Source organism: Scaptodrosophila lebanonensis, unplaced genomic scaffold (genome assembly GCF_003285725.1).
Source record: "Scaptodrosophila lebanonensis strain 11010-0011.00,11010-0021.00 unplaced genomic scaffold, SlebRS2 tig00001415-arrow-pilon, whole genome shotgun sequence".
Lineage (NCBI taxonomy): Eukaryota > Metazoa > Arthropoda > Insecta > Diptera > Drosophilidae > Scaptodrosophila > Scaptodrosophila lebanonensis.
In genome coordinates this window covers 11,023,077-11,049,844 of record NW_022060742.1, presented here as the reverse complement: position 1 = coordinate 11,049,844, position 26,768 = coordinate 11,023,077, and the positions used below count along the sequence as shown (strand labels likewise).

Below are 26,768 nucleotides of genomic sequence, written 5' to 3'. Positions count from 1 at the left end.
TTGGCGTTACAAGATTTCTCTTTATGATAATTACACGCGTTGGCTTATTTATATGAATTTGAATAGGTGTGTGTGCGTGTGTGTCCGCGGTAGCTGAAAATTGAAAAAATTGAAAAACTTGTGTGGAAAATATATGAACGATTATGCAAGAGCTTAGCTCTGACACAAGTTATGAAATATTCAGCTTTATGAGCACTTTATAAAGCTGGTCTAATGGCCGTTTTAATTGAATTTCAAAGTGGAAAACAAATTATGAAAACGTAATGAAAGCCGGTTGGATTAGAGTCGAAGCTAAACCAATTCCAAATCATGTTCCGACAACATTCTTAAATAGAGTAATAGAAATGGATTACATTCATTAACAGATTTCCATTGATTGTGAGCCTTTGATTAACTCTATTATAGGTAGAGCAAACGTCCTACAATATATTTCAGTGAGGAGCTGGATTTACTTACTTAATTATTATAGCATATAGCTATATACTTAGATATCACAGATCCAATGTTTACATACCTGTAAAATAAAGAGATACTTTTTAGAATTATGGTAACAAGAAAAGTTATTATTAAACTGTTCAGAAGGAATTGAAGCTACAGGTACTTATTTTCACATAAATAGTAGAGTATTTCAGAATTGTCCCGTCGTTATTGCCTATCTGTCTTATTCAGTTGAAGCCATTAAAAAGAGTATGAGATAAAAATGTACACTAAGTTGACAAATGCCCTTAATTTGAAGCCATCATAATAAACAATAAGTGAATCAAAAATCGTATATATGGAGATAAATCTAAGGGAAAGCATAATGCCCAGACTCTTTAAGGAATATTGTGTGAACTTGTTTTTATTTTAGATTGCAAAACATCGTAATGTGTTAAGTTAAGGCTACAATTTCTGGAGTTATAATTTATAACCAAGCCTTATCTCAACAACCAAGCAAGGGTGAAATAAATAATAATAAAAATAAAGCGCTGAATTTAAAACTTGTTAAGTCTATTTTCCTAACACTTGTTGTTTTAATTTAAATACAAATGAAATGAATGCTAAGAGTTGCTAAGTATATAAGTATGTATATACTTTTAGATTTCCAGCATATAAAAAGGACATTTTATAAACTCATAGAGTGTATTCTATCTATATTATTTTAATTTCAGCTCTGTAACTTAAAAGTGCTTCACCCAAAAAGTAGTAGGCCTTATGCACATTTTCAAATTATAAATAATGTTCTAGATTTTGAACTCTTCAAGGCATTAAGATTTTTCATTTTCAGTTCAATACTTCGAGGTCAATTATAACAATAAAAGGAGAGTAAATAAAAGAAACAATTTTATTTTTCGCCTTTTTTTCTCCATCTAACTCTATGGTCTCCTTAAAATTTTACATTTGTATTTCATTATGTGCTTAATTTAAGAACTGCTCAAGAATTCAGTTTGAAAGAGATTTGAAAGCACTATAACAATTTTTTAACACCATCCTTTAATAATCTAATATTTATTTTACTTCGACATACATATGTTCGATATATGAGAGTAAAAATTTATTGGGAGACAATTTAGAACCACAAATTATGTGTTGAGTCGAGCTGTAGTAATGCACATATTTATTTTAATTAGTTCAAGTAATTTAAAGCACTTGAGGACAAAAAGTTAATGCTCTGCGTCAACTTGTTGTAGATACCTTCACTTTCTTCTCCATCAGCTTGTCGCGTAACCTGCCCAGCTATTTTACTGATTCTAGAACTTTAACTGCGGAACAGCAAAAAAAAGAAATCATTTTAAAAAATAGGAAAACTGCAAAAGGTGCGCAAAACTTTTTGTCTGACTCTGCAGGTAAATTCTGCTACCGTCTACAACTTGGAGAGTCTGCCATCGCATACTGCAGTATTGCTGTTGTTGTTGTTGTTGCTGCTGCACCATATAATTAAATGCAAATAACAATTAAGATACAGGAGTTTGTTGTTGCCAGCCGAGCCAGCCAAGAGTGGAGGCACCCGGTCTCAACATAATTTAAGTTTTTTAATTAAAGCGACAGAAGCGAAAGAAAAATGATGACGACATTTATGAATTGAGACGTTAATTATTGAGCAGACAAGTTTGCGAGTTTTTTGGCCAACGTTGGAAAACCAAAAATTGATTGTTAGTGCATTTATATAGGAATACTATATGAGAGTGTGTGCAGCAGCGTTTTAGTCTCGCGTTTTAACGCTCAATTATACGGCCTGTCAATTTTTATGGCCTGTCGCACCAAAAGTCACATGAAATTGTCAAAAACTCTATTGATATGGCCAACAGCTTTTTTATGGCCAACTTTTTTCTGTCAATGCGGTATTGAGACAGTTGTTGTTGTTGCCGTGGCTGTTGTTATTGTTGTAGTGTAGCTAGTGGGCTGGCCAAAATAATTTTCATTCCTAATTGACAGCCAGCCAAGTGCTACCAATTCCATTAGCGCGCCTTGTCAGCCAAGCCGCTCGCTGGCTCTTTTAATTTTTTTTAATTACTTAGAGTTTTTATTTTATTTTCGTTGTCAATACAAAAAAATTATGCAGTTGCAGTGCTGCTTTTTGCTGTTGTTGCTTTCGGGCGTTTTACCGTCTGTCGCTTTACTTAATGGCAACATGTTTTACAACATTATTAGACACATGGCAGGCGGTCCGCGCGACTGTCAGCCACTTGGTCAGCCACATGCCCACCAATTGGCCAATTCAGCACCAGGTGCCGATGAAGCGTGGGCCACCAGACAGGCCTAATATTTTTTTTTGCATTTAGTATATAGTAGAGCTCCAGTTTATGGCCAACTAAAAACAAAGCTAATTAGCATTTGGTGACAAACCGTTCTAATGGCTCGTAATTGGCCAACATTTTATGACCTATTGCTATTTAATTTCATTCATATTTATGGGGTTTTTTGTTTTGGTCAAATTAAATTACTATTGGAAAATTATTTAATTACACTCGTATTTGTGTATTCGTTCTTTGTGTGCGTTCGCGCATTAAATTTTTACAAAATTAGTTGCAATTAAAAGGCCAAAGCACTCTGCAGAAAAACAGTTATTAATATACAGTATAGAGCTCCGATTCATTGGTTAGTCATATATGTACTATATATACATATTTTTGTCGAAGAATTGGTTATCAAAACAATTCACTTTTTAAGTTTATTGACAGAAATAAACACTTGAGTTTATAGTTTCATTTTAAGATTTAAGAGACTAGAACAAGTGGAAATTTCTGCCCAAGTTCTGCCCGCAGCTGTTATTGTTGTTCGAGTCCCAGAGAAGGTATAATCGATCAAAATATTTTTTTAATTTTATTTAATTTTTTTTTTATTTTATTCCTTTTTTTAATTTTTTTTAATGTAGAAAATTATTCTCTGTACCTATGCAGAGTAATTCACCTTCCCACTTATTTTTTTATTTTTCTACCATTTCTAAAATAAATTAAATTCATTCCGCTTGATCCTTGTCAGTACAAATATTAATACATTCCACTAGTGGAACCAAGTTTTTCCACCAATCTGCTAACAGTGGTGATGGTGGTGGCCTCCATGTCCATGTCCATGTCCATGCCCATGTCCATGTCCATGTCCATGATGTGAAAATCCATGGTGGTGGTGCGGTCCATGATGGTGGTGATCGAAGTGTGTGGGTCCAAAGTGCTGGTGATGGTAATGATGTGGCGGAGGGCCGTGATGATGATGGGGTCCATGATGGTGATGGTGGTGGCCAGTATGGCCGCCAATATGTAGACCCATCAGATGCATACTCCAGTGGCGTTCGTGGTGGTGTGGTGGCGGCGACATTTTAAATACTTTTTAACAAATGCTTAATAGTATTGCTTTTCACTTTTATTCGTTGGCGTTCACGATGGAACTGTGCTTCAGCCGCATAGAATATTCACTTTATATTGGCACAGACCTTTCCCATTTGGCTGATAACTTGTTGTGTAATGTACAGGTTGTATCTTATCGCGTGGGTAAAACAGTGAATCACCATGAATCACTTTGTTTAAATTGTGGGGAATATCTATATTGTAGATAGCGAACTTTCTTGTCTTATCTCTGCTTCGACAACTAACTAACAAAAAAAGTACCTCAATTGTAGTAAATAAATAAATAAATAAGTCTGTTTACACATTTACCACAATGCGATTTCTCAATAAATTCACAAGCTCGGTGTCTGCCCAACAGACGGTGAAAGAAGAAAAAAAAAAGGAAAACAGAAACAACACCGATGGAAAACCTCAGACAAAACTTATGGAAAATGCAAGTGCCGGCTCAGCAGTGAAAAAATTTACAAAGTGTAGCAACTTTTTTTTTTTTTTTTTTTTTTGTATGCTTTTGTGAAAAGTTTCGGCGTCGAAAAGGGGGAGGAAAAAGAAGTGAAAAACTAAATGCAAGTTGCCGCCGACAATAATTTCCGCCTGCATGCCACAGACAGACAGGCAGACGGGCAGGCGGACAGACGTGCAGACGTTGGAAAACAGACGGACAGGGCGAGGCAGAGTGCGAAAAAAGCAAAACATGAGCCAACTGAAGAGCAAGCGGCTTTCCATGGTGATTTCTTTTATTTTTTTTTTTACCGCTTCAGCAGCAGCCAGGGGCCGTGGGCCGTGGGGTGTCTCCGAGCCTCGACGACGCCATCATATCAAAAGTGCTTAGTGCGAGTGCGTGCCACGTAGTCTTAACAATAACTTTTGCTTTTGAGCAAAAGGCATGAGCCCGAGTCTGAGCCTGAGCCTTTTAAATGGCATTTGCCGGGGCTGGGTAGAGTTGAGTTGGGTTGGGTTGGGGTTTGGCAAAGGGAGCTGGCTGCGAGGCGTTGGGATGTGCGCTGATAAACTGTGTTAGAGAAGTTATAAAGCGATTAGAATGTGTGCTCTCTCGCTGAGGGTGTTCATGTTCCCTGGTTAGTTGAATTGCAACAGATACATAGAGTACAGAAGACGAAGAAAAAAAGTTTGCTGTGTTGCATCAATTTAATGGTTATTTAAAGTGTACGTTTCAGTATGTCCGCCCCAGGGGATAAGCATTTTAAACGACTGCCAACCACGTTCTAAGAAAATATCCTTCTATTAGATGTGGCTGCTGGCACATAAATTTCTTTTATGGATTCTGACAAAGTATAGTATTTGAAAAAGTTTCTACTATTGGTTACCTGAACACGAAATTTAAGCTGTTATGCAGATTTTATTACAATAGATAAGCAGAGCAGAGGACTGCCGTGACAGTAAAATGTATCAAAAGTTTCTATTGGTTGCTTTTAAATCTTAAAGCCACTAAATCGAAAGAAATCAGAGCTTGGAAGCCACTAAGCAAGACTTTTCCCAACGAAGAAAACTAGGAACCTAATTAAATTTGACAACAAGTTGATGAGTTGAAATAACACTTTAATAATTCAATGCGAAGCCTGCTAACCTGTATTATCACAGCATTGGTATTATAAAGCAATTCACACAGCAACCTGGAAGCGATTTGTGCAGCTGCTGTTGTAATTGTTTCATCCTTGAAACCAAAACACTTGAAACCCAATTATAATTAACAAAAGGCACAAATCTTCACTTTCTTTGGTAAATTGAGCCCACAGGCAGAACCCAGCCAATTAATAAGCGAAAATCATTGCGCACACAAACAAAATCACAATCACTTATGCCAACGACTACCGTCAATGGAAATCAGGGCATAGAGCAGCCCTCGTGCCCAGACTTAGGCGCAGACTCTGCTATGTTCCTATATAAATATGGCTAATTAATAATTTTATCGACAACTGTTGAGAGCGCCGTCACTGTCGACACAGAAGTCGAGGAGGCATCGATTCAAATTAATTGAAAATGTCACAAGTCAGCGCAATTATCATAAATTATAAACATGCGCCGTTCTGGGGGTGCGAGAGGTTGTGGGTCACTTAAGCGCAAAAACAAAATCAAAATATTATTATTATGATTATTATTTTTATTACGTGAACGGGCATACCAAAAATTTCAACCCCATTGGCTCGTCTCGGCTCGGCTCGGATTTGCAGGGTTGTTGCCGTAAATTGTTCTTCCTGTGACGCAAAATGAAATGTCAACAGAAAAAAGGGAAGGAATTGCAGAAATCTGAAGGGGAGACGAGTCCCTTACAAGCCTGTCATCGAGTGGGGACCGTCTTTGATGTAAATGGAAAGCATACCTTCAACCAGCCTGAGGGCATCTTAAAGATTTGACTAACAAGCAATCGATATATGGCTATAGATTTTTGGAAAAGGCACTACAAGGCGTAGAATTTAATGTATGTCCATGTATAAAACACATCTGTGCGCAACTTTTAAATTTTTGAGATAAACTCGAGCAATTTTAAAGTAACGCAGCTCTCCTATTAAACGAATTTATTCAGTTATGTGTTGATTTATAACTAACATAGCTGATTATTCAAAAATCAATTCATGTGGAAGCCATACTTTTTGTTATAAAAGTCTCTTAATAATCCGCTTTAAATTATTAGTTTTCTAGGCCGCTATATCAACAGATGGCTAGACAAACTTCAAGGCGTATCTGAATTAAGCATTACCATTAATGTGAGTTGCTTTTTCCGTTCAATTAAATATCTTTTTTAAAATTTAACAGGGACTGTCCGATTTCCTTTTGTAGCTATTGTTGCTGCTTTTAATTATCTCACTCTGTCTGAGGTCCAGTGCAAAAGCTGATGTGGAAAATATATTAAATATTTCATTCATATTTTATGACTCATATCGTCGGGAAAATCTCAGTCAGCAACTACAACTAAACACACAAATTCTCTATGCATTTTCGCCGCTCAATTTTACAACATTTTCTTGCACATTTTTGTGAGCATCAGACAAAAGCTCAGACAGGACTCGTACCCTTTCGCCGTCCCGCCATGTCGTCGCCATCACCAGTACTGTCGTAAAAATGCAACAGACCATAATAATTTTGAACGTTTTTTGCTTTTTCTGCCATTCCACAAGCAGCTCCCCCACCCCGGACTGACTATGCAAAAATTTCAGCCAAAAAGCATATAAAATTATTATGTGCTAGCCAAGGCGTGGAAAACCCGCTCATGACAATGCTCAAAGGCATTTTTGGCAACAGTTTGCAGCATCAGCCAAAAATCTCATATGCACATATAAATGTCTGTGTGGCTATTTGTGTCTGTGTGTGTGTGTGTGTGTGTGTGTGTGTGTGTGTGTGTGTGTGTGTGTGTAACCAAATAAACTCAAGTTGTTGACAAAGGGTTAAAGGCCATAATTGTCGGGCTCTTTTTCTCCATATGTGGCTATATAGTATACTCGTATGCTTGCGTGTGGCCAAGCTGGGGGACACGATGTCCCACCCCCTTCCCCGCCTCCAATCCCTGGCGGGTACATTAGACTAAAGTAGATTTTTATTGAAAGTGTAAACATGGCGGGCAGAGTCATCAAAATTATAAAAGCAGCGTGCTAGTCTCTAGCAGCGGAAAGCGGAAAGCGGAAAGGAATGCCCCAAGGACTGGCCATTAAAAGCATTTAAGGTTGAAATTTTTGGTGTGCATATTTGGGCAGCACTTGAAATACATGCATAAGTATGTATATTATTATATTATATTATGTTAAGTCAAATGATTTTGACTTTAATCGCACACACACACTTTACACCCATAATTACTTAATAAAAGTTTTTCTACCCAAATTAGAATAAAAATATTGCTTACAGAGGGTGTAACAAAAATAAAAATATCATCAAAATCCTATGAAAGTAAAGAGGATATTATTTTTAATGATCAACACCATTCTACTAACGCACATATGTATATGATATTGAGCATTCAGATATATATAATGAGAGGAATGTGTAATGTATTTATTTTATGTTTTTGTGGATTAAAACAGAAGGAGTTTTGCGGCTTCCAGAGAAACTTTGTACACAGATTGATAGAAATATATCAGAGATTCTCAAACCTGCAGCCAGTCAGAATCTGTCAATCATGTCATATCTTTCAGTTGCTATAAAAACATCATTTATGTGGAGGGACTTCCTAAGCCTAATAAGTAGCTAAGTAGCTTAAGTAAGACTCTTGATCTTTACATAATAAAGTTCTCCAAAATACAAATGCTAATTTTCAACAACTCCATAAGTTAGTAATATGAGGTTTTCGAAAAACGAAATGTATATTACTTTAAATAAATTCTAGAGTGCCCATTAGGGGATATTAGAGTAAGAACTAATATGTATGTATATATTAACTAGCGTTTTTTATAGTATTATAAGCAGATATATTAACTGTCATAAAAAAAGGAAGAAAAGAAAAACCAAATGCTAATTTAAATCAAACTCTGTTAAGAAGATATATAAAGATTGAGGAGGAAGGTGAATGAGAAAAGAAGCACAAGTTCAGGTTATTGTTTTGGCCTCAATGGCCGCCATAACTTATATATAGTATACACGTAAATATAATAACATGTTCTAAAACTATTAAATGATTGTAAGAAATTGTAGCATTTTTGTATAAAGGTACCTTAAAAACTTAGTTGGAAAACATTTCTCTTTTCGTTTTCAGAAGAAACACGTTTGTAAAAATTTTGACCATCGATAGCTTTTATTTTATGTATCAGATAGACATTAAATTGAAAATTAAACACGAATGAAAAACACGTCTGAGCCTTTGAATAAATTAAATTCACGGTATAATGTGAACATTCTCAAAAATATATTACAAAAGGAGAGGCCTCATCTTAAAGAAAGCTTATGGCTTGCATTCAAAATACTTTATCATTTCTATTAATAATTAATTACGATTAAATTGTTAATGCTTACTTGTAAAAAAGCGCAAATTAAAGTTCGAATTAGCTCAAAACATTTAGTAATTAACCATTTCTGGATTGTAATTCATTCAGCTTTGTCTAAATATTATTCTAAAAGCTGTTCCCCAATCTTTTTGTAGCTTTTTGACTTTAGTCGCCTTAGTTTGTTTTGCCTTGATTAGGATGCGAGTAAAATGCCTACACACACTAATACACACACACACTGGAAACTCCCGTACGCACATTGGGAGAAACTTGCTTAATGCAATTTTCTTTGGCACAAATGACCGGCGCCAAATTGCGAACAACTTCCGTTTTGCTTGATGCTCATAAACGTATCAAAAACTCTAAAGAAACAACATTGCTTATTGTTAATTTATTTCCTTTTGGCATTGGTATTTTTTATTGACTGCCTTCTGCACTGTACGGATGTGGCATTTCCGGTGCCATGTGCCGCACACACGCCACACCACTCAGCGCCATTCGCCAAGCACCCACAACACACAACAAAAGGGCATTGACCAAGGAGAAGAAGTGGGATGTGAGGGAGGGCGAAAAGGAAGCGAAAAAACAAATACGAAAAATGGGGCAAAAAAGAAAGCATTATGAAGCCTGGTCACCCTGACACATACACCCACCCAGACGTCCACACGTCCACCGACTTACAGGGACCCACATTCAGGCAGAGGACAGAAGAGAGAACTTTTAAGCGCCTTGCCTCGGCTTGTAATGAACTTTTATTTGCATTGTACGGTAACTGAATAAGGGACCCAGGGACGAAAGGACGAAGGGACTCGGGGAAGTGTAGACAAGTGGCACACGAGCTCGAGCCATAAGTCGATACACTTTCTGTGCCGCCGCCCATTTCAATTCATTCATTTATCCCATAAAGCGGTGGCTTCGACTTAGTTGCGGCCAAGCACTCCCTCCCAGAATCGATTTATGGGTATTTCCGGGTAGAAATCACTTTAAATGGAAAAGAAGCACGGATCAGGGCGTGCGGGCGGGGGGGGGGGGGGGGGGAGGTGGGGATGTGGAGTGCAGGACATGCTTGCTTGTTACTTCCCTGGCGACTTCTGTACTTGGGGTTTCAAACTCACATACGAGCTCGAATACTTCCCCCTTTTCATCAAATGCATGGGGACAATTGCCCTCCCTCTACCCGCATTTGCTTTGCTTTGTGTGGAACAGAAAATTTTTGCACAAATTTGTAAGCTTTATAAAATAAATATTGCTGGGTTATATGTGTGTTTTGGTACTTCTGTGTGTGTGTGTGTGTATTAGAAGGAGGAGCTTTTTTTGGGAGCAGGAGAATTTTTTGATTTGGCTAGCGTTTGACTTTTCAATCTGCTTGTGAATTCTCAAAGATCCTTTGATATTTGATGCTTCGGAAATACCTTTATTTTTGCTCTTTATTTATTCTGGTATTGCCTTATAAAATTATTCTCGCCAATGTGATTGCATTTGTAAGCAAAGGGACTTACAGCAGCTTACTGAAATGGTCTCCTTTAAATATATTCGGTTTTAAAATGTTCTCTAATTTTTGATTGTCTTCTAAAATCTTAAAATTGATTTGTAATGGAACTACAAACGATTCGGAAGTAATATTTTAAAGATTGATTATTGTACTTGATGTAGGAATTTTGCAATCCTGCATTTGTCGTTTTGTAGCTAAAGTTAGGATATAATTTTCTTTGAATCATGTAGTGTTAATAAATCACAAACTTTTAAAAATCCAATTAGAGGAGGTAGCTGCATCTGGTCGAATTAATTTCTTTACCAATAACTGACCATCAAACAAAGCACGTTGCCTATAACATTTTATTATTAACGTCAGCTTTAATCTTTGATCTGACGCCAACTTGGCTGAATCTCGCACATTCACTTTCTCCCAAACTCATATCCATTGTTATATGGGCCAATTTTCGTTTACCTAATTAACCCACAAGCTTGTGCCTCCGAATCACACCTAATGTGCCGACTAACCACAACAGAAACTATTCGACACGTCATGCAAGAATTTTAGCGCCAAAACTTTTTGGCACTTCTTTATGCCAAAAACCTGCTGAAGGAGCCGTGCAATGAGAAACTTTGCCAGTTTTGAAGCTGTGCCAATAAATCAGCCCGCACTGCAGGTTAATAATAACGCTCGCCGAGCCCCAGAACTGCACGTATTAATGGAAACTTTTGCGATGCTGCATTCGACAACTGCGTAGTAAAAATATGGCAGCGTAATTAACAAAAGTTTTTGCCAGTGTACGCGAAAGTAATTGAAATAGAGTGTGTTGTGTGTGTGAGAACGGTCGAAAGCACTCAAAAGAGCATGCTCGAATATACTTGTAGTATGCTCTAGTTATTGCCAATTGGACGGTTATGAAATAACTTCTAAAACACAACAACATTATAAATTTAATAATTATCCAACATAGGATTAAAAATTTACAAATAAATATAAAATATATAAAATAATTATAGGTACATTTTTTAAATAGTTATTGGTCTGCTATATCGGCTAGTGGCAAGCTTCTGTTTGGTTTAAAACATTTCCGCCACAGTTAGTGTCGTAAGCGGAAATGGAGAGTAGAAAACAAAAATACTTCTAGGGTTTTACTGCCCATGTCAGATGAGGGAATAGTGGTGGCAGTATATATAATAATCCACATGAAAATAATAATATTATAATAAAATACTTATGATAATCCAAATCAAACAGTAGCTGAACCAACTTGAGATGTTTTTAGAATTTTTGATTATCTCGATCTCTCAATTTTCAAATTAATAATTTCTTACCAATTTATATAAAGTTTAACAAATTTGGAGACAATTCTAACTACTCTCTTAGCATAGGGTATAGCTAAATTAGACAAAGGGGAAATATTTGGCACAATCAAAAAAAAAAAAAAATGGAAGGAAGAAATACTGAAACGGTGTTAAGGGTGTGCCGTAGATGAAGGTGGCTGCGGTAACGCCACAGGATGCGCTTGAATTGCTTTTCTGGGACTATATCGAAGACATCGCCACCAGCCAAAGTTGTCGAAAAGAGATTTTAATGACAACAACCGCTGCGCTTTATGACCTCAAATGCTCGACATCGTTATCCTGACAGTGGCATTCATGTGAGGGCGTGTTTATTGCCGCATGTATTTTTCAGCAGGATATTAGAAATAAACAAACAGCAGGCGACAGAAGCGAAGGCAGGGAAGCAGGCAAGTCTTGACTTTGAATTTGATTTAATTTGCCAAAGTTCAAATTTTGGAAATTGTTCGCCTTAAATTTGCCAACTCCGGGTGGTCGTCCCGCCAATCTATCTCGTGTCTTCTCCAGCTTCATTACACCCTGGAGATGCTCATCAGTTCTGGCTGCTGATTTTCACACTTCGAGCCACGACGTGGCATGTTCTTTGTTGGCGTCTGGTCATTGGCCTGCCTCATTTTTTGTTCTCTGCTCTTCTTTTTGTGTGCCCATCGGCGGGACATGCAGCATTTAGTTTTACATTCTTTTTGATGTTTTCCAAATCATATTAATTTGAATTAATGAATTTAATTGCCAGAAATTAGTGTCCGACGCAGACGGTGCGCTTAATGATCTTTTCGTCAGCCGTTATGCTGAATTCTTTGCGTTAAAATTCGCTAATAATTATAATTTGTGCGCTGAGGTTAATTATTGAGAGCAGAAAGCGCATGAACTTTGAATTCAGAAAACTAAAGGTCACCAAAAAGGAAATGTTTAAAGAAATAGAAACGGAGCTAGAACCATAGTAATAGGTTTTGAAACAAACAAATATAGACAATACAGGCTAAGAGTGTCAACAAGAGTAGAATTAGATGAGATCAGCTTTAAAATTGTTAATTTTATAAACAAAAATTTGTATTATAATAAATCATGTATAATAATAATAATTGAGAAAATCTATTTTATAGTATCTATTTGGAAGCTTTCTAGGCTCAGTGTTAGATTGAAAATTGGCTTGCAGGCAATCAGTGCTTATGAAATGTTACTTTCATTTAAATAAAAAATAAAAAAAAATTCTTTTTCCATTGCCGTTATTTAAAAAAAAATTTTAGACACTTGGGTATAAGGGGTATGCAATTCACAGGTAAAGGGAAGAACTGCGAAATTTCAGAATTGAAAAGATTGCCTTTTGCCAGCAATCCCAGTGAAAAGACATATGTCAGCCAGACCTAGACATATTTATAGCATAATAGCAGTCGAAGACGTCTAATTGCTTTATGCATGTTGTGGCACATCAAATGAAATGGTCGGCAATGAGCAGACAATTTAATTACTTAAATAAATATAAACAAAGTAAACACTAATAAAAGCAGCATTAGGCAAATGGGGCACGTATGTAGCCGAAGAGCGCAAAAGGCCAGATACAGACAGAGTCTGTTGCTCTGTCGCAGACCTAGACGCACATTATAGTAAAAAAATATATACTTGTATATATAAAAATGAAATCAAACAAATAATCTGCACAGCAACAAACGTTACTACATATAAGCACGAGCAGCAAGAGCACCAGCAGCAGCAGAAGAGGCAAATGCTTCAAACGCGCGAATAAAAGGCCATAAAAAACGCTCATACGCCCCGAGGGGCAGCGCAGGCAGCGGCCCACAAACAGTGCCAAATTGTAAACGTAATCAAAGATGCGACAAAGGCAGCTTCGCAGCTATGGCAACTGAAGCAAAAAAGTAGCAGCAACATGTAGACATGCCTTCGTGTACATACATACATATATATATATATATATATGTGTGTGCATGTATGTGTGTGCCATGCCATACTCGTATCTCTGGCTGCGTATCTGCGACGCGTGCAACGCATGAAGCGCGTACGTCGCCATTTTGCTACCGGTTTTACGCAATTGCTGCTATCCATTGTTGTTGTTGTTGTTGCGGTTGTTCCTTTTGTTGTTGTTGCCAATATTGTTGCCACTGCAACTCTCTCCCTGCCTTTGAGTTTTTCGGTTTCGTCATTGCCGTTCAGTTTTGTGTGCCAACTCAGAGTGTATGAGTTTATTAATTCCGATATACGGCAGTGCTTCTATATCCACAACACTCTACGTTTCGGCCGATATTATGTGATTTTATTTGTTTAGCAATTGTTTAAACAAAGCGTCTTTTTGTGTACAAAAAAACAAAAAAGTACATTTAATTTGAAGACTTTGCATTACATTGAAAGGCAAACTAAATATTAAAACGCCCTAAGAAATGTTCTAATATCAAAGAAAAATGCCATTTTCTACTTTTATAAACAGCTCGTCTACACAAATTGCAAATTTTATGAACTACGAACATAAACCATTTCTTAAACACTGCAATCAATTTTTTAAATGATAATTGCCGTTTATGCTTTGTGGAATATAATTACGAAATATGGAACATAAACAATTTTCTAAAATATTAAACACTGCAATTAATTATTTAAATGATTTTTTTTTCTTTGTGGAATCGAATTATGAAACATGGATTATATGTATCTATAGCTTATCCACACATAATTCAGTCCGTTTTTTCTGCAGATTTGATTTTCAAGTTTTATGAACTAAGAACATAAAGAATTTCTTAAGACAGCAATCAATTGTTTAAATGATTTCTTTTTCTTCCTTTGTGGACTAGAATTATGAAATATGGATTATATTTTAGCCACATATAATTGGCATTACTGTCAGCTTTTTCTGCAGATTTGATTTGCAAGTTTGATGTACTGTCTACTAAGAACATAAAGAATTTTTTAAGACAGTAAACAATACAATGAATTATTTAATTGATTTTCATTTTTTCTTTGTGGAAATAAATTATGAAATATGGGCTATATCTATAGCTTATCCACACATAATTCAGCCCGTTTTTTCTGCAGATTTGATTTGATTTCAATTATTTAAATGATTTTTATTTTTTCCTTTGTGGACTAGATTTATGAAATATATCTATATCTATTATCCACAAATAATTGGTATCATTGTACTTTTTTCTGCAGATTTAATGTAGGTTGTATTTTTGGGCAATTTGTAAAGGAACAAACTCTTTAAAAAACATTAAGAACGGAGCAACTAAGTCAAGGCAATAAGCTTCACAGTTTTTTAGAAATGTTTTTCCCTGAAAGCTGAAATATTGTTAACTGCCTAGGAGACGCTTACTTCCTGAAAACTCCTCATCCTGCTGCTATTTATTTTATTATTATATTATATTATATATTTATTAATTTGCTGCCTAATATGACTGTTTGTTGAAGAAGTCACATGTCTACCACATTGTTTAGCTCTAACGACCCTTGGTGTGGAAATCCAATATTTAACTTAGAACTGGTGCAGAGCATGCCAATGTTTGTTGAAAGAGATTAAAATTTTCTTGCGACTTATTTGCATTTATTTATTATTTATTTATTGCATTTCTGGGCAAGCCCTGAAGAAATTCCTGGCACTTTCATTTAGCGCTCATTATATTCCGGCGCTTACTGGTTTTGTCCATCGCTTCTATATCTTAAAGCAAAGTAAATGGCATTTGAAGCTTCATGCGCTTGCATAAATTGTTGTGGCAAAGAGTTGGAGAGAAAAAGAGGCGAGCAAACGAAGCAAATTCAAAACCAATAATAATGGCTAAGCCTTGAGTGCTGCTCAGAAGCTTTGGACGACCATCATGCATTTATGCAGCCGGACAGTGGCTGCCACAGCCAATAGCCCATCAATCCCATGCCCCGCCGCACCCATCCTCCCCGCCCTCACCACCATCCCATCTAAGCTATCGATATCATAAATCATTCATAGGCAAGTCGATAAAAGCGCTGCCTGCTGCACTCTCGTGCTCAATGCACGACTAATGCAATTCTCTCTGTACGTGGATAAATTATGTTAATTTTAAGGCATTTCTTTGCTTGTCGCTGCCTGTTGCCCCTACCTCGTCCCTCCTCCATCACCTCCATCACCTCCATCCAAGGCTGGCGCTGCTCTCTTTCTGTGTCGCTTGCCGGCGCGCATTTTAATAACTTGGCTGGCTGCGTTGCTGGCCAAATGGAATGAGAACGGCCAGAGGAGGCAAGACAGGCCTAAATACTGTAGAACTGAACTGAGCTCGGGAATCGCAACTCAAGTAATCGTGGCATATTATTTTGCAAAAGCGCAACAAATTGTTAATTTTCTGTTCTTTCAACTCCCTGTCTGTTGTACTGTTCGTTTGTTAATTTGCATATTTTTGTGTCAGCGCAAAAAAATAAATTAAGAATAATTGTTAAGCAAAAGGAAGATGATTATGAATTCTGCTCAAGTAAAAGCGAATTGCGAGGCGTGCAACTTGATTACGCGTTGGCTTGTGCTGTATATACATATTTATATACATAAATATTACATATACTTGTAGTACATAAACACATACTTATTTACATGGGAATATCATTAAATTTCAGCTTTCGAGGAAATCCATAGTAGAATGTTTTTCATCGAATATTATTTAAAAAGCAATAGTAAATTAAAAGAAAAAACCCAGATAATTATGATAATTTAATAATTGTTCTATTATTTAAAGGCATTCTGGCAATATTTTTAAACACCAATATATATTGTCAAAAAGGAGAAAATAAATCAGCATTTTATCAAGTTGTGGCTAAATATTATTTAACGAATTATATGGTCTAAGAAATCAAGGAGTATGCATTTGAAAATTAATTGAGAACAAAATGTATTGAGGTAAAGGCAATTATGATCGTTTTAAGATTTAAATCAATAACATATGATATCAACCTTTGCAAAGGGTTCTAAGACGTCTTTACTGAAATTTACAAGAGTGTTAAACTTACATGGTTTCATGGAGTATATCGCAATATACATATAGATAACTAATTGGTTTGTAAAAAAAAAAACATCTCACTCCCATCTCTACGATTTTTAATTGGCGGGCGACTTCAGTAATGCCAATTTATATTTCATCCATTTTTATGAACTTTACATGAAATGCATATTAGGTTTGCGGGAGCTAAAGAATGTAACAGGCAGAAGGAGGCGTGGCAGACCCCACAAAGTATACATATATATTATAGCCATAAATATACTCTCTGCCAAAGCTCTGACCGGAATTGTTGCTGCTTGAACTGATTCGTGAAATTTTTTTATTGAATTTAATTAATTAATTTAATTTTTTTAATAATGTTTTAAAATTGTTGTGAAGAGTATTTTACTGTCGGGCTTGCTGGACTGTAGCGTTCTCCCTTGCCTAATTAATCGAATAAATATCTTTTTAAAACAAAACTCAATAAGCTTCAATATTATAAAGAATCCCCAAACTATCAATTATCATATTTGTACAGAATTTCTGGGCTGTGAGAACCCTGTCAAAGAAATACTCATACAATTTCTTGTAATATATAGACTCGGAAAAATTTAAACTGATAAAATTATAGTCATGTGTCGTCTCAATAGATGCTGCTGTTACTCACTGCGCCAAGGCTGCCTAATATTCGGTCTTGATATAATACTTCTTGAGATTATTATACTAGTATACGAGTATTTTTATGGCTTATTTTGTAAGTGTTTACCATAGAGTTGGTGGCAATTTCATTAAAGTTGACATTCTAAAATCACTTTCTTTCACAAGCTGTTATGACCATTTGGATGATCATACATGTGGTGCTTGCGGTAGTATGCATAATATTAGCACTTGTTTTCATTCTTACAATCTTAAAGGTACGATATCATTTCATTAGGGCACATAATTCAGTTATAAACTTAAACATCTAAATGTATGTATATATGCAGGATCGTCGAAACCTTGCCCTAATTTTGGCCGTTATCATCGTTGTTTTAGTAATAGTGGAGACGCTGATGTGTTTAAATGGATGGATCGCGCTTTACGGACTTATTCCCAGCGTACTTTGTGTTTTACTTGAAGCTGGTTCGTATACATTTTGATAATGGAACTAAAGTGAGTTAGTTGCGGTTACCATTTGACTATTATTTACTTTCAGGGGTACTCTGTTTTGCACTACTCGTTGTTTATTCGTACGCACGTGAAGATACATCTGATTGAGCTAAGCCTAGCAGCTGTACATTAACATAACAAATAGGTTTTCGGTCAGATTGAAATCCCTCTGTGCAAATGCTATGTATACTCAGAAGATACTTCTTCAAACAAATGATTAATTCCTGATCGATGGAGGAGAGATTATTCGTCTTTTTACTGATCCAAGGTTTTGGAGAACTCAACCCACTAATGGGTGAAATTTCTGGCTGTTTTTAAACTGGCAACTGGCAATGCTTGTAAATTTAAATTTACAACAGCTGTTGTGCCAACAATTGATTGTGATTGATCAATAGTTGAACAAATTAAAAATTCTTCGTCATTTTGAAAAAAACAAGTTTTTGTATACATTTTGCTTAAAAATTAACAATTCGTTTCGATTACATGCACGAACAATCTTCTACAGTAGTAATTATCGGATATAAATTGTTGGTATGGTGCGGGGTTTAAAGGAATCGAGACAACTATAGAAAAGCAATCGTAAATCCCCTAAAATATTTTTGTCAGCTCAAATTATAATTTATTTATAAAGGTTAATTTTCCACTGAACCACTACATTTTTCGCATATCGTAGTAAATTCGGCCAAAGCATGACTATATATTAAACTTTTTTTATTTAATAATTAACATTAATATATCAATACCATGATATCGGCTATGTTTAGTTTAGTTTTCGATTCGAAGTGTGTTGTGGAGAGTTGCTGACAGTTTGTAGCTTCTCACAAATATTCATCATAAATTGTTCATACATATACTCGTAGTAGTATGTGTGGCCGAATGTCAACACATTCCAAAACTATCTGTTAAATACCTTATCTTGCTTTATGTGGCAGCTCCGACACCTTTGGCCATACGCCCATCTGCTTGACATGCTGAACACAAATCGAATGCGCTGCCATTTTACATAAATTAAACGTTTGTCTGTCTGTCTGTCTGTCTGTCTGTATGTCTGTCTGTTTGGCTCTCGGCACGACAATTCGAAACCAAAAGACATACGATTCATGCGTCCAACTCATAGGCATTATGTTAGTTAGCAGCAGTCAAAGGAAATCCATCAAATGAGCTGCCAACTGGCCGTGTGGTCAATACAAATTGATGCTTCCTTTTAGCCGTGGCCAGGCGGTCTGATGGATGGGATGCCGCGGGGCAGCCACGAAGTCACAGCTGATGCAGTCGCTAAGGTGCGACATGGTTCTGGGCATACAAATGCCTTCAACTAAGAATTGCAGCCAAACAAACATGGCCAGCATTTATTTACTATGCGGCAAATATGTGTGCCACTCTGTCCCTCTGTGTGTGTGTGTGTGTGTATAGATGAGTGCTTGTGAGTGTGTGTGTGTGTGTGAGCATTATTCAATGTTTGCAACGAACGTGCGCAAATTACAAATTCAATGCACGTAGCCGGCGGCGAGGCTTTGGCTCTGTGTTTACCTCACAGTCGCTGCCAACGTCCTCATCGTCGTCGCCGTTGTCATCATCGTCATTGTCGTCGTTGTCGTCGTCGTCGCCATTGACGCCTTTTCCCGTGCCCAGAGTCGGGACAACAGCCACAGCAACAAACGTCTCTTAGTCACTGCTCTCACCGAGCACCGACACATTAAAATAATGTATTTTTAAATTTAACATTAATTGTCGCTGAATGGTTTCTGAATGTGAGGCGGGCACAGCCTTTCCTGCCTCTTGCCGTTCGAGTTGAGGCGACTCGCCTCGGCTTTAGCAGTTCAAGGAGTGCCAACAATAACAGCAACAACATTTCCAACAACTCTGCCAACATTTTCCCAAACACTTGCAGTGCATTAAGTCATCATTTTATATACATACTCGAGAGTATACCTTTACCTTCTCGTATATATGTATGTACATACATATATATTTTATCGTAGCCTCAAAGATTTTCATAAATCGCTGTTAATGTTTTTCCTCTTTGGTTTCATGAATATGTTGGAAAATATACTCCTACATATTTTTTTATGGCTTTGCCATTTTGCATGCATTAGCAAAATGTGAACTGCGACTGAGGCGGCTGTTTAAGTGGAAATTTCTTGATTATATTTGCCGAGCACTTGAAAGAGTGCAATTTGAATTTGGCTCTCAAGTAGTTGGAGAATAAGAAGCGAGAGGAAGTGCGAGTTTAAATATGAGGCGCATTAAGATGTTTTTTAGCATTTTCGTTGCAGAATTTTTTATGGTCGAAAAGTTGCGCAACAAGTTACAAGTTATTATATTTGCAGATAAAAATATTGAATTTATATTTCTACTGCCTGCTATAAAATACTTCTTAATGCTTGCATTTTAAGTTTCGTGTTCCGATTTGGCATTAGGTTTTCAAAAACAATGATTAATTACTTCTCGAAAGGAAACGCTTTAGCATTTTTCTCCTCTGCAGAATTTGTTTTCAATACAAAGTTCGACCAGCTAGCTCTCTTTAAAAATTAAAAAAAAAACATGATAAATGTAAGAATAACTGTAGGAAAAACATTTGAGACAAACTATTAAGAGAAAGGGCTTCATATTTCAGCAGCCGGGCTAATCCATCTCGGCTCACAGCTCAGCTCAGCTCAGTTCAGATCTGTCCTCATTTATAATGTACACTCGATGCTGCTGCGACTTTCACGTCGTTTCGACTCATTTCATTTGGCTAACAAGCCATAATCATGTGCTGCTTGCTGTATTTAATTACTGGAGAGTTATATCGACGCTCTAAAAAAGACCGAATTTAGCAGCATCCAATACTCGTAATGCGTACTGGCCCTGCTGCCAAACTCAAATGCGCCATAATGCCAAACACAATTGAGTCATTAAGCCGCAATCTAATTAAGCCCGAAATGGTGCCGGCTCTAAGATGGTCTGTGTCGTTGGCAACACCAGTCAGCCCCTGCCAAATGAAGTGCCTCGAGTTGCTACCAAAAATTGGTTTGGCTTTGCTTTTACAGCGTTAAGCGAATTAGTTTTGGTAACAGGCCGAAGCCAATTTGTTTCATGTTCTTTGACCCAAAATAAAAGAAACGAAAAACCAACAATCTTAGCCGCACACACACTTTTTACGGCACTTTAACGTGGCCATTTTACCAGCCATTTTGTTTAACATTTCGTGCCAAGATTTATTTCATGTCTACTTTTGAAACACGTAGACGTAGGTCATTAAATTGTTCAGAAATCGCGGGCATAAGTAATTTCTCCAACTCGACCCGTTTCCAAATGATCCACAAAATGGCTTTGAACTGGCGGCACGCACGGGCTTGGAGCACGGTGCACAGTGGAATAAAAACAAAATAAAGCGGGATGCTAATATCGATAAATATCGAAAAAATGCATAGTTAGTTAATACGCTTGAGAAGATAAATTTTAAAATAATAAAAATAAAACCTAATTATTATTTAAGTAACAGTTTAGCGAAAACTATTAGATTGCTTTCTTCAATATCTTTTTTTATAAATATATTTAAGTTAGGAAACGGCCATAAAAAAAAAAAAACAATTAACTATTACAAAGACGCCAAACTTAACGAGTGTAAAAAGTGAAAATGTGCGTGGTAACAATTAAAAATCTTATCCTAATAAGTCGATGATCTTGAAAACTATTTTTGGGAAATTGACACATTTTTATTCCTTTAAACCAAATCGATTTTTTGCTTAATTTTCATTGAAATTTATCATCAAACTAAACACGAACTAACAAAAATAATCTGAGACTTGTGATTTTGATAATATCACCTTTCAATGGTACATTTTTTAAGCAAATAGTTCAACATGAACTGCTCCATTGACGCCTTTCCATGAATAGTTAAACATTGACAAGTATTCAAGTAAATTATATTTATGAATTCTTAATTGATTCATGTGCAAAAACACATAAAATTCCTTGCCTTTAATAGAAGCAACACTCTTAAAGCGCATTAACTGAAATACGACACTTCAAGAGACGTTGACATTGGATTCAGGGGAATCTAAGAATTCTGGTGAAATTCCTTAAGCGGCTCAGAATCGGCGGATTTTGTACACATGCCCGCCTTTCGGTCGCCATTGTGCGTGGTTAGGTTCAGGGCTGGCCGGATACAGAAGGCAAAAGATACAGTTAATGACGCAAATGATGCCTAATGACGGTTTCATCTTACATGCGACTCGACTCGAGTCGACGCGACTCAACTAGGCAGTGAGGCCTCCAATTGTGTGTGTGAGTGTCTGTCGCACTGTCTATCTGTCTATTAAGTGCTTGATAATTTATGTATTTTATTTTGTGGCAAGCTTATTAAATTTCGACGGTGTACGGAGTCGTTCAGGTTCAAGGTCGCTCACTAAAATAATCATAATCCTCATTTGGGGCTGGGGCACTTACCTTCAACTTTCGCCAACGCCAACACGGATATGGTCTGCAATGCGGGAACGGCCCACGCAACCAAATGGAATAAATGCGATTTATTTTCAATTGCCTCGTGGCCCCATTTGAGGCCAGCGGCCAGGAACCAGGCGAACGCCAAACACGACCACCAAGCGAATGCGGCCATGCAACAGAAATACAATGCCATGAATAATACGGTGCAAGCTGTGGTCTGACGATGGCCCTGGGGGGATGGAGAAGAAATATTATAGTGGCAGTCGTAGTGGTATGGGAAGGAGTGCAGGGGTACTGGGGTTGTGGCAGTGGCCGTGGTTGGGGGTAAGCGGAAGTCAGTTTGCCGTTGCATAAATAAAAATGAAATTTTGAAGACAACGCGCTTCGACTTCTTTCTTATAGTTTGTACTTACCTGCGTTATGGTCGATACCATCTGCAACCGTCCCAGCTTCACCGGCGGCGGAAATGGTTCGCGGCACGAAACCGAATCCCCCGCACCGAGACCTGCCACATAGGCACAGCCGACCACCAGATAGCAGACAGCCAGAAACACAATTGCACGCTCCGGATAACGAAAACGCGACGAGTCAATCAGAAAGGTGAGCACCTGCCGCGGGACAATGAGAGGGAGCGAGAAGAAAAATGAAACATATTAAATACGGATTTAAATTTAATTAACCTGCTATTATAATAATGACGATTGCAGTGAGCTGCGTTAAAAGCCCGTTACTGCAACTACAAAAGTGTTCTTTAAAAATGCATTAGGCCCAGTCTCCGGGCCAAGACCCAGGCCGTCTTCAGGCCCGCACTCTGGTGGCCCACAAAGGGCTGCCTTGGTCATTAGGCACTACACATTAGCTGATTGTGATTGTTGTGCAATTTATTTGATGTGCGCCCATTTACTTTGCGCGTTTCTAGCAGGCACAGGCACAGGCACTCTCGTGACCTTAATGAAGGTCCTAAGCTTAACTTGGCCAACGCTCAATCATCGAGGCAGCTGCCTACGCAGGTTCGCCACAATTTATGCAACCAGTAAAAAGTATTAGCAGTCAAGCTTATAACTAACGTTTTTGCAGACTCTCTCCTAACTATTAGTGCTAGAATTTTTTTTGCTGCTAAATAGTACTGCTAGTAGTTTCTAGACTCATAAAAATTTATTTAAAACTAACACAAGATTATGTTTTGTGACAAATATTTGAAAAATGATTAACATTTCGAGTTTCTACAAATATTCTAAAATATTTTATGCTTATAACTCATGTTTTTGCAGACTCTCTCCTAACTACTTATTAGTATTAGTATTAGAAGCTGATTTGCTGCTAAATGGTGCTGCTGGTAGTATTCTAGACTCATAAAAATTTATTTAAAATTAACAAAAGATTATGTTTTTTGCCAAATTTTTAAAAGATGATAATAAATATTACAATAGCGTGCGATCTTCTTAGCTTCCTAGCCACCCGGACGCCTGGCAAGTGCGTTTGGATGATTTTTTAGGCGATCCGTATAATCTTTGAATTGACGGTTGATGACATCGCCAGAATAATAATCTTGTTTTTTGCAATTTTTATAAACGTTTGTGGCTTTATAAAACTCAAGACTATATTCTGTTTGAAGAAGTTATTACCAAAAATCGCACTGCTGATAGACTTAAATGCTGTTTCCTTGATGAGGTTTTGCAAGCAAAAATGTGTAAAACCATAAGTTGAAAATTGTATTTATCTCAGATTGATGTCATCAGTAATTATGGAGGTCAGATCCAACACATTTTATTGTGATCAAAATCCTATATATGTATATATGTAAATAGCAAGTGCTATGTAGATAGAATGTTCAACAATTCCCAGCATTATCTGCTGTCAAATGGTTGACAATTTTTCAAAGTCTTCAAAGCAATTACAACAAAATGTGCGCCATGCCTAAAGCCCCGTGCCCCATTTCAACAAACCGCAAAGGCAACTTCATTTTCACAGAACAAGCTAAACACACACAGTTCTTCGCACACTCGTTCGCTGATTACGCGCCATTTAAATAAATTCATTACCATTTCAGCTAAGCCCCGACAGTCTTTTGTCTAACCAGCGCCGAAGCCCCAACGCCCCAACGCCCCAACGCGCCCACGCAACCAACTAAGCAAAGCCATTTAATTTGATCATTACAAAACTATCAGAGAGGTTCAGAGTCACAAAATGTCTGCCTGTCTGTCTGTCCGTTTGTCCGTCTGCCCGCCTGTCTCTCTCCTGGTCTTTCAGTCTACTTGGTGTGGGTCTGGTCGGAATCGCTGGCTGACTGGGTTGGTTGTGTGTCAGGCGCGTTCCCATTGCATAATGTGGCATTATTATTACAATTTGGCTTACCAACAACAAACCATTTGAATTATTCATAGACAAACGCATTTGGCACTCCGCACACACACATACTGCACACATATACATATGCATAGTACAAGTATATCTCTATTCTATGTTGTATGTACGAGTATATGCATGACGATGTATGGGATGTATTTATTCGAGAACCTTTTGGGTTTGGTCTTGACGCGCACTTAAATTGTAGTTCCTTTTCTTCTTCCTCCTTTTTATTTTTTCTAATTTCCACCTACGCACTGCCAACTCATTTACATGCTATATTTATAGCCGTTTGGCAACCCCGGCTCTGAGTATTTTGTAACGTTTTCTGTTGACATGCTCCAACTGCTAGACACTTGGAAGAAATCTCAACACAAGAGACAAAGCTAGAAAAAAGAGGGAATTGAATTGAATTGTTTATTTATGCCAAACAATTCTGGAAAAAAGGATTGCAAGCAAGCAAGCCAGTCTCCCCTGTTTACTCTTCTATTGTTACTTAGCCGACGCCCCCAATTTCATGCTCAACTCTATGCCAACAATTTGTTATGCCACGCATGCTGTTTATTTCATTTATATGCATGCATATATGTATATACATATACATAGTATTTATGTATATATATATACGAGTATGTATGTACCTAGGAGGGGCTGAAGCTGAAACTGATGCTTGCAAACCTGTAGGTGTGACTGCAGAAAATGTAACACAAATGAAATGAAATGAAATGAGCGGCTGAAGCAACAGCAGGAAGCAGGCGGTCTAAACGTGTAAATACAGGTAGTAGGAGCTACCAGCAACAGCAACAAGAACATGAACAACAACAACAACTACAACAGCAATGTTCAAGACTTGGCTGCTACTTGCGTGCTGCTTTCGCAGTTTTAAGTACCTCGCCCTAAAATTATGCGTAGTCTGGATTGTGTATTAGTTGTTGTTGTTGCTGTTGATGTTGTTGCTGTTAATGTTGTTGCTGTTGCTGTTGATGTTGCTGTTGTTGTTGTTGCTGTTCTTGCTATTGTTGATGCTTTTGTATTTTCGCGTTGTCATTGTGGGCGTTTGCTCTGCTCGAATGGGGCGTAGCCAGTCTGTTTTGCTGGGCTGTGTTTAGACAAACATTTGAGTAAAGGTGTAACGCACCTACGCTCCTCTCCTCGCCCTACAAAAATGGGTGGGAAGCCTAACATGATGATACGGGGGCGTCGAAGGGTTGAGTGTGGCAAAAGGGCAGTCTTTGAAAGGGTAACGCGAAACAACTTCTGAAGGAAAGCAGAAACCAGTAGATTGTGTGAATTGATTGACAGACGAGTCGAAGTAAGTTAAGCTGTCGGTTTGAAGAGTTGGTCAGCGTTATGGGGAAACGCATAGCTATTCCGCCAACAATGCAAGTGAATTCTTTAGGTGTTTTGTAAGATATATTAAGCAGTTGAATCAGAATACTGGAAGAGGTAAATAGTTGAGCTTCTCGAAAGTGGAAAATTAATAACAAGGCAATGGGAAAGCATGGCATCTGAACCAATAGAGCTCAATCAAGTGAAATGCTAGCATCTGCAATATTCGAGACGGTCTTGCAATACTCTGAATCAAGGAATGCCCTAAATAAGGAGAATTAGTTCATTTCATGTCTCTCGTCCTGTCTCTCGCCCTGTCTGCCTCTGTTAGTAAATTCTTTATCGAGTCTAATCGCTAGAAAAGCCAATATCTTTGTTGGTTTTAGACCTGGACATTTCTTGGAACATTTTCAGTATCTGCAGATATTAATGTAAATCTCCCACTATTTGGCAGCAGCCCCCATATTTTGTAGCCGAATTGAGGCATTTTGCTTTTGTTGTTAATTTTAATTACGTTTTACTTTCATATTGCATTTGCGAAAGACGTTATAGGCGGATCTAGCTCCGTTCGAAGCAAAGCATGATCTTATAAGTCCCATCCCATCCTACTTATTAACTACTTTTCGAAACAGCTTCTTATCCGACTTTTGTTAGAAGGAATTCAAAGTCTTGCCAAATACCTATTAGTTCTTTAGGTGACAACCTACCACGAAAATGTACATTTAAATATTAATTACTAAATATTTAATTTGAAATAAATATCTGCTGTATCTCTGCAAATATAAATACTAATTCATTTAAAATATAAAGTGTGTTAATGCGCAACAACTTTTATGATTGATTTGCATTAAAAAGTCACTTTCGAAAATGGTGCTTACATTCTTTTTGGGTCTCGATGTGTTATTGGCAATGCTCGTAAATCCATCGATTTATTTAACAACCTTCCTTTGTACTCAAATTTATTCCACTTCAGCTTGCTTTCT

The 26,768-nt window shown here is 37.2% G+C and overlaps 2 protein-coding genes across 2 annotated transcripts in view; one reads left to right on the top strand and one right to left on the bottom strand.

Annotated features, from left to right (window-relative positions):
• The window catches only part of LOC115632575 (frizzled), a 159,200-nt gene that overhangs the window by 61,935 nt on the left and 70,497 nt on the right, over positions 1 to 26,768 (bottom strand). Inside the window, exons 3-4 of the mRNA XM_030529796.1 lie at positions 22,524 to 22,718; positions 22,114 to 22,339 (exon numbers count right to left, since the gene is read on the bottom strand). Of these exons, the coding sequence (XP_030385656.1) occupies positions 22,114 to 22,339; positions 22,524 to 22,718 (421 nt within the window). The remainder of the gene's footprint in view (positions 1 to 22,113; positions 22,340 to 22,523; positions 22,719 to 26,768) is intronic.
• On the top strand, positions 17,151 to 18,090 carry LOC115632576. Its single transcript, XM_030529798.1, has 4 exons — positions 17,151 to 17,284; positions 17,356 to 17,444; positions 17,517 to 17,652; positions 17,726 to 18,090. The coding sequence occupies exons 1-4, from the start codon at positions 17,164 to 17,166 to the stop codon at positions 17,785 to 17,787; spliced, it is 408 nt and encodes a 135-aa protein (XP_030385658.1). The 5' UTR covers positions 17,151 to 17,163; the 3' UTR covers positions 17,788 to 18,090.